Below are 9246 nucleotides of genomic sequence, written 5' to 3'. Positions count from 1 at the left end.
TCTATGTATTGAACAGAAAAATATATTGTATTTTAATGCGCGTGTTCGGTATTTATTTGTTGTTAGTCCAGGTTTGCATCGGCGAAAGTTTTATCAATAAATTATTCAAGTTTTCGAACATAACTGAGTTCACTTTTGTTAAGTCAAATAATAACTACACTAAACATCAGTAAAAAATATGGCGTAGCCTATATTCAAGCGGGTGGTAGGCTTGAGTGAAGAGTAACTTAGTTTTCCGTCAAAACCCTGACTAGGTTTAATAACGAGAAAAGTCGCACACCATTATGCTTGCAACTTGTAGCCAGGGTTCACATGCCCTATAGAAGTGTATTGATGTAGTAGAGCATTGTCACATACGTACTCGCCACACGATTAATCCATCCCGAGTAGAAGTAATTGCGAAAGATAACGGATTAAGTAAATTTCTATCTGGCTGCAACCTGTGTTCAGGATGAATAGCAAATGTCCTGTGGAGACAGGCCAAAATCAAGAGTAGAAGAGCGTTGTCTCGCACCTCATCTCCACACGCGCATTAACCAAACAACATATTTTTCTGTTCAATATAACATTGTGTGTGAAAAGCATTGATTGCCCTACCTGCCAAGCTGATACAATCTGCAGACTTTACTAGGAATAGCACCTAAATGAACGGGCGCCACAGTGCTCCGCCTATTTGACCGGCGCCTAATTGTCTGCGCCTAAAAGACGTGGACCCTTGCTGGTTGCTAAGCCTGCTGAATGTAACAAGAATTTTATTCAAACATATATCATACATTATTGTTTTTTTTTCTTAGCAATAGTTGCAACAAAACTAATGCTAGAAGATAACAATCCTAATGAACACCCAACCTTTGCAGTATTTATTTGATTACAGTAGTTGTTGAAATAAAACTTTTGAAAAAAAAGCATTGTTCCATCACAGGTGTTGCCACAAGTTTTTTTCTTGAACAACTTTGAAGTTTACTCAAATTCGAGCAGAATTCGAATTCGGCTAGATGTGATCATTCAGGAAAAATTATTTTCAAAAAGTTTTAATAAATAATAATGGAAAACAATAAATTGAATACTTGCACACTTCACTAAGCTTTCATGTTTGATGGAATGTTGTTAAGTGCTTTATCAAATTGTTTGGACAGTGCAGTGGGCCGGTTAGATGAACCTTGCAGGCTGGATCTGGCCCATGGGTGGTAGTTTGGTGACCCTGTCTAACATATTTTATTGATAAAAAGCTTTAATTATGTACGGTAAGCCAAAAGTGTAAACCAGTTATCAAATTTATGCCTGCTTGAATTAATAAGTAAAGGTGTCTTAACAATTTTTCCTAAAAGTCATCAAAAAAGGCATCTTGCAATTAGTGACATTTGACAACAGACATGTTAAACATATATACATGTACAATGAAATTGTTGTCTATCACAACAAATTTTTCCACATAAAAATGTCGTAAATACAACAAACATTTATGATAATGCAGTTCTTAACACATGATGTTTGTATTATTGCACAGTTGTTAAGGTGCAGAAGGTTATTATTTCAGACCAGCAGTCTGCCATAAGGAGATTAGTACCGAGCATCAATCTAGAAAATGTGGAAGGGACAGAACTATGAGACCCTGACACATCAAAATTTAAGTAGCCTTGCACTGAGTGACTGCAAACAAAGGTTGATATATTTTTGCGTGAACATGACTGATTATTATTATTTAAAGGTGACTCTTGTAATAATGTTACAAACTTCAATGAATTGTTTATATCTTTAAAAGAATGTCAGTTAATGGAGAAGTTGTGAACGGGTTGACGAATGGAACCAATACCACTGTTGTAAAAGCAAATCCAGTAAGAAAGCGGTTTGGTCCTAAATCCAGAGTCTCTTCAGCCAATAACATTCCAGATGAGATCTTAAAAAACTCAAAGCTTCAACAAGCAGTTTCTTTGTTGCCAGATAACTATGAATTTGAAATTTACAAAACTGTTTGGCGAGTGAAGCAAGCTAATGCAAAGCGAGTAGCTTTACAATTTCCTGAAGGCTTGTTGATGTTTTCATGTATCATTTCGGACATCATTGAAGCTTTTACTGATGCTGACACAGTGATTATGGGAGATGTAACATACGGAGCATGCTGTGTCGATGACTATTCTGCTCGATCTATTGGCTGTGACTTCATGGTTCACTATGGCCACAGCTGTTTGGTTCCAATTAACAATATGCCAGATATAAAAATGCTTTATGTTTTTGTCCATATAAAAATTGATAACTCACATTTCGTCGACACATTGAAGTTTAATTTTAAGACCGGATCAAAACTTATTCTTGTTAGTACAGTGCAGTTTATCACCTCTGTCCAATCGACGAAAACTGAGCTGTCAAGCCATGGAATCGAAGTTATAATTCCTCAATGTAAACCTCTTTCACCTGGGGAAGTGCTGGGATGTACCTCACTTCGTTTAGGAAAGATTGATGCGGATGCTCTTGTTTACCTTGGAGATGGACGCTTTCACTTAGAATCAATAATGATTTCTAATCCAGACGTTCCTGCCTATGCTTATGACCCTTACAGTAAAAAGTTTACAAGAGAGTATTATGATCATAGAACTATGTTGAACACTCGGCAATCTGCAATAAAAGTGGCTTCTCATGCCAAAAAATGGGGCCTGATCATGGGCAGCTTGGGAAGACAAGGCTCACCAAAAGTACTAAACTATATAGAACAATCTATTAAGAATGCTGGTAAAGATGTCATTACTGTTTTATTATCAGAAATTTACCCCAATAAATTAAAAATCTTCCAAGATATTGAAGTTTGGGTTCAAACGTCCTGTCCAAGGTTATCCATTGATTGGGGAACAGCATTCCATGAACCATTGTTAAATCCGTATGAGGCGGCTGTTGCACTTGGTCAAGTGGAGTACAAGGAAGTTTACCCAATGGACTTTTATGCGAATGAAAGTAGTGGAGCTTGGACGCCAAATAATGTTGTAAATAGGCCTCCCCAAAAACTAAGAAAAAAACCTGTTAATGGTACAAAAGCTATATTTTAACCGGCATTATTTTTTGCATGCATTGTCTGTTGTTTTTGTTATCTTGTCATGTACTGCCTTCTACCTGGTTTAGTAATCTTAGTATCAAGTTTTCGACAATTATTCTATGCAGCAGTGTCACAACTACTGTTTCACTTGTGTTGCTCTGTACTAAGGGGGTCACAGCAGACTACTGCGATTTTATGCAGTTTGAAGTTTTGAATATAATAAGCTTTCGATTCATGATTGTCCATTCGTACTGTTATTCCGCCCTTTGTGTATGATCAAACACAGGGCGGAATAAGAGCGAGAACAGATAATCGTGAACTGGGTGTGCATTTTGTTTAATTTACAGAAGACTAATGCACTGTTATTTAGCAAACAACTGTAGAACTACATGATCTTTAGACTGAAGATGAGTAATCTAATATTTTAACACGCCGAAAGTAACGTACCGAACCAAAAAAAAGTAACGAAAAAGAGAAAGGAACTGCTCGAAATTTATCATCTAAGGCAGGGGTTCTTAGCCAGGGGTGCGAGACCTGAGCCTAGGCGGTGCGGAGATGCTGAATTATCAAGGTTTGTTATATGACGTAAGAAGCAAAGTTGTTCCACCAGGTTTCAACAAAACATTCGCACTGTAGGCGTCTATTACTTTTCAGCCACTCCTAGGAGGGGGTGCGAGAATTGATTAGTAATTTCAAGGTGGTACCGACAAGACAAAAGGTTAAGAACCGCTGTTCTAAGGTGTTACGGTAGCTGGTTATTCTTATGTGAATCCTGCCCAATTGCTGACAAGTGCATTTCATTGTGTTTCTTGCAGAATACGGTTGGCTGTGATAATTACACCTCATTTATGACTGAATTAGTCACACTGGCCTGACCTGGCTACGAGTTGTGTTGTATAGTAGTTTGGCAACCCTGCTTTGCATCATAAAGACCAGATCATTATTTTAAAATTATAGCATCACCGCTTACCGATCTCCCCAGTAGCGGAGTGGGAATTTTCGTCACTCGACTTCTGCATTGCTATGACTTACGACTAAAGAAAACGTTGCTGAAGAACGTGAGTGCATATTGCAAAAGGAGCGTAAAGTTTTGACTTTATTAATATGCAGTTTCTTTACACTTAAGTAAATACTGCATTATGCAAAAACAAATGTTTTTAACTATAGCCTAATGGTCCCCGCTTATTAAGGCCGATTTAGTCCGGTCCGGAAGTACTGAATGTATGATGATCATAGGAGTGGCAAAGTTTGTCCCCGCCTAATAAACCCAAAATCGTCCAGTCCCGAGGTGGCTTTTAATAAGCGAGGACTAGCCTACTGTACCATCTCTGGGAGGTGCAAGTCGCCGATACGTGTTAACTGTTCAGACATGTTTATTTACATTCATTCGCAGGCAATCAAGCGGTCCTTGTTGACGTTGCTTCAACGTTTGCACACGTTCTGTTTTGGTTAGCTTTTGAGCGGATAATGTAGGTCGACCACCAATGAGATTCTCGAGCCCAACAATAAAAAAAACTCATAAAACCGCTTAATATCCAAAAAATACGAGGTGGTTTCTCCGTTCCTAGACCCTTGAAACCATCTCGGGTCCAAAAGTAGGCTACCCCCTTTGTAACGCTACTAGCTGTTAGCACGAAGTACCACAGGCCTTAGACCTCACTGGAACAACTTAGCGTATCACCTGCATTCAGCTCGCGTTTGGCTGATGTCCATTTTGTATAGCCTACCAGTTTGGAGTACGAGCCTACCAGTTTGAACCTCCACGTTTTTCCACGGCTTCTTTGAATGTGCATGTCAAAAAAAGTTAATTGGTGCTTCCAGTAGGCATATCTATAATAACTTGCCATGCTCAAAACTGAACTTGAGGGAGTGGTGTTTGCGCTTGTTGAAGTGACGTCTGTAAATTATTCCATTCACTAGTAGCCATAGAACGGAGAGCACTCCTTGAAAATGTTGCTCGAGCGCACACCGCGAGAGCCGAACCAGCGTTGCTTGATTTGCGGTTTCTTCGTGCACAAAGTCGGGCGCTTCACCAACTGAGTTAGGGAACGTTCAAATATTACGTAACGCTTTTTTTCCGAATTTTTGACCCCCCCTCCCCCATGTAACACCAACGTAACGCTTTTTTCAATCCCCCCCTCCCCCATGTAACGCTTTTTCACTACGAATTCAGCACAAAAAAGTACTATTTCGTACTCCAAAGCGTTACGTAACGTTTTGCTTGAACCCCCTCCCCCCCGATGTGACGCTAACGTAACGCTTTGCATAAACCCCCCCCTCCCCCTCGAAGGCGTTACGTAATATTTGAACGTTCCCTTATCTGAAATGGAACGACCAATTCATTGAACGGTAGAAATAGTAGCCTATTTATTCCGTTGAAATCGGTTCGAAATAAAAAGGATAATACAAAACCAAAGAAGTTTCCAGAAATATTTGATAAAACTACCATTCAACGCTTTATAGGCAGAGAAAACTTTTTCTCGAACCGTAGAAAATTTCATGATCAGATCACCGTGTCAAATTTCAATGCGTGATGGAAATCTACAAGTAAATCTGCACCAGGCATTGCAGAGTGCAAAAACAGTGCTGCAGAACGCGTTTTCGAATATTATATTCTCATCAGTGCAACTACGTTTATGATTATGAATGCACCAAACGGTCAAATTTAAACTCAATACATTACAAACATTATAAGGACATATTCTCAGTGTTCAATTGAATATTAATAAATCCAGAGACATCAGAAAATCACTTCCCGCATGCCATTCCAGACCGACATTACTTAATGTTCAAAGCGAAAAACTAGCTACTCTCCAAGGCGTATATGATCAATCAGAGTTGACTCTGTCAAGGTAACAATCATAGATGGTCATGTAACCAGTGGTGAAATCTAAAAAAATGACTGACATTTTTGATAAATTCTTATTTCTTTTCGAACTAATGTGTACTTTAAAAAGTCGTCGCTAGTCAATTGGATACGCTATTGTATTACATTGTATTATAATCAGTGAAATCACATTGAATTGATATTAATAACAATAGCGTCTATTAATTTTCATTGCTTATCTAAGTAGGCTACTGTAAATTAGTATATTTCGGTAGATGTTCATTGTGATTGCTGTGCTTTGCTTTGCACATTGAATCTGTTTTAACAAAAAAAAAAACTTAAGCGAGAAATGTCGGTCTGGAATTGCATGCGGGAAGTGATTTTCTGATGTCTCTGGATTTATTAATATTTTTTATTTATTTAGTTGTCCATATTAACGCCAAAACACAAAAAAACAAGACGTAAGGAGTCACTTGGATGACATGTGCATTGTGCAACATATCACTGTAGTGCTTAAAATATGTCGTTTTATAGAAAGCGTCTGAGGACATTAATGCTATGATAACAGAATTGAGAGATTTGTAACAACGTTGCACAAAGGCATAAACTGTTTTCCGCAATAGAGCATCAAAAGTTGTAACATTTGCATTGACTTGACTTTCACGTGCACTATATTATTAATATTCAATTGAACACTGAGAATATGTCCTTGTGATCTTTGCAATGTATTGTATTGAGTTTAAATTTGACAGTTGTTGGTGCGTTCATAAACGTAGTTGCACTGATGAGAATTTAATATTCGAAAACGCATTCTGCAACACTGTTTTTGCACTCTGCAATGCCTGATGCAGATTGTACATTTCCATCACGCATGGAAGCGGTGATCTGATCATGAAATTTTCTACGGTTCGAGAAAAAGTTTTATCAAATCAAAAGGAATCAACCATGCCTCAACTGCTACATTTTCTCCTAACTGGAAATTAAAACTTGCCCAGTTCCGCGGTAAAAGTGGAAATTCTGGATAGTTTCAGTGGCGTAGCTAGGGAATGTGCTGCCCGGGGCGGATTCAGATTTTACCGCCCCTTCAAGAAAAAGCATGTGAAAATGAAATGCGTTTTTTTATCAGATTATAATCAAGATCAAAAATCGTAGTCTAAAAGTGCCGCCCGGGGCGGTCCGCCCCCCCCCCCCCCCCCCCCCAGCTACGTTACTGGATAGTTTCAGTGGCAATCAGACTTTATGAAGGCTTGTCTGACCTTGATCATGACCCGCAAAACTAGACAAATTGGAGGTTGCAATGCCTGAAAATGGGTATTCAAAAGCATGATGTCGAAAAAATACAACCACAAGTTTCAAGTTACTACTGTCAGGACATATCCATGTTTTTCTATCAATTTCATAGAAATGCGCCACTTTTTAACTGCAACAAAGTGTCAATGTTTGACTATTATTGCAATTTAGCAACATTTAAAAAAGCATCACGACCAGTAGCCAACCTTCAGCATGGTAGCTTGCAGAATTGGATCAGTTTACTACATGGTTTTCAGTTCAATTACATTACAATAACACCTTCAAAATTTATAATTACATTAGGCCTACAATTCATCTTTGTAATATACCTGTATGTAATGAGTTTTAAATTGTAACGGTGGGTTCAAACGTAGTTGCACTAATGAGAATTTATTATTCGAAAACGCGTTATGCAACATTGCTTTGCACTCTGCAATGCTTGAAGGTAATTTCTTGTAGGCCTAAGTTTCTGTCACGCGTTAAAGCAGTGCCTGATCATGTGTTTCGTTTTGCTTTGTTTATTGCATTGATGGGTTATAGTCAGGGCCGGATTAAGGGTAGGCTACTGCAGGCTTAAGGCTGTTTACTAGAGAAGGGCCTATTTTTGCAAACAAAGCTACAAAAAGTAATAAAAATACATACATGAAAATTTGAAATTATTTACTGCAAAATAACATAAACATAACAGAAAAATGGCTAATGATGGCCAGTGGCACAGCCAGGAATTTTGAATTGGGGGGTTTGACGGCCGGCGGGCGAAGCCCGTCGGCGTGTTCGCCTAAGACGACACCCAGCAGCGGGGGGGTCTGAGGGGCCTTCCCCAGAAAATTTTGAAAAATTACTTTGAATTTAGTGCATTCTGAGAGCATTTTCAACAAAAATGTGGGTATGAATATTCCTGTAAAATGGTGCTGTCCGATGGCATAGCAAAAGGATAAGATCATGTTTTCTTCGGTATTTTTCGGAAATAAAGCTAAGTCTCTATGTTTTCTTGTTGCTAATTCCTGGCTGAGATATTTAAATGTTTGGTACCGGTATTGGCAAAACTCGCTCTTTTAATGCAGTTTCGTTTAAAATTAGGCAAACTTTGTTAGAGACATTAAGAGACTGAAAGCATCATTCTCAATATCGTGACGTCGCACGCGTGCCAAAGGGGAGGGGGGGGATTGAAACCCACAAACCTCCCCCCCCCCCCCCTGGCTACGCCACTGATGATGGAGCATAGGCCTAATTGGTTCACAATTTTTATTGTCAAATTTGAAACAGATGGAAAAGATTTTGGAAAGAAAGAAATGGATAGTAGGTAGGCCTACCTAGTACCTATGGTAATAAATACTTTACCTAATGAGTAATGACACTCTAAACCAGGGGTGTGCAACGTGCGGCCCGCGGGCCAAATGTAGCCCGCGAAGAAAATTTGTGCGGCCTGCGAAACGTGTTTATAATTTAGTTTAGTCTGGTAGTCTACTTGCGAACAATTCATTAGAGCGGATTATTGCAGGTTACATTTCGCACCTTCTGTTAACCATTTTAAAAATCTCCCACCAGCCACCGCTAATCCGATTGTATTTAATTATTTGGAACGTCAGTAGATCAGAGGCACAGAATTGCACCGGGAACAGCTCAAACTATAAAACCGTATTCTGACGGTAATTTTGTGAAGCAGTGTCTTATCGATGTCGCAGAAGAAATGTGCCCTAAAATGAAGAGTGAGTTCGAGAAAATAAGTCTGTCACGGTGGACGATAGCGAGGCGTATCGATGATCTTGCTTGTGATATTAGTGACGCTCTCAGGGATAAGGTGAAGAACTTTGTTTCATGGAGTTTTGCGATCGATGAAAGTACGGACCAGAAGGACACAACACAGATGGCCATATATGTAAAAAGGAGTGCTCAAAGACTTGAACGAAACGGAAGAGCTTCTGTCACTATAGTCAATGAAGGGTACGACAACTGGTGCTGACATCTTTCTGAAATAATTGATGCTTTTGAGAAGCTAGAACTGGACTTGTCCAGCTTATGCGGAATCGTAACTGATGGTGCTTGATCCATGTCCGGAACTGGCATTGGATTCATAGGTCCCTTGAAGTCTGCCTTGAAGGAG

General features: G+C 39.1%; 1 protein-coding gene across 1 annotated transcript; it reads left to right on the top strand.

The window, feature by feature from the left end:
* Positions 1-1715: 1715 nt before the first annotated feature.
* Positions 1716-4198, top strand: LOC145778204 (2-(3-amino-3-carboxypropyl)histidine synthase subunit 1-like). Its single transcript, XM_082589657.1, has one exon. The coding sequence runs from the start codon at positions 1764-1766 to the stop codon at positions 3036-3038; it is 1275 nt and encodes a 424-aa protein (XP_082445783.1). The 5' UTR covers positions 1716-1763; the 3' UTR covers positions 3039-4198.
* Positions 4199-9246: the final 5048 nt, after the last annotated feature.

Source organism: Aplidium turbinatum, chromosome 10, assembly GCF_918807975.1.
Source record: "Aplidium turbinatum chromosome 10, kaAplTurb1.1, whole genome shotgun sequence".
NCBI lineage: Eukaryota > Metazoa > Chordata > Ascidiacea > Aplousobranchia > Polyclinidae > Aplidium > Aplidium turbinatum.
Note: the sequence above shows the minus strand (reverse complement) of the source record. Positions and strands in the feature narration are given on the sequence as shown.

Coding starts and splice junctions, on each gene's coding strand:
- LOC145778204 (XM_082589657.1), top strand. CDS start 1,764: ATGTCAGTTAATGGAGAAGTTGTGAACGGGTTGACGAATGGAACCAAT.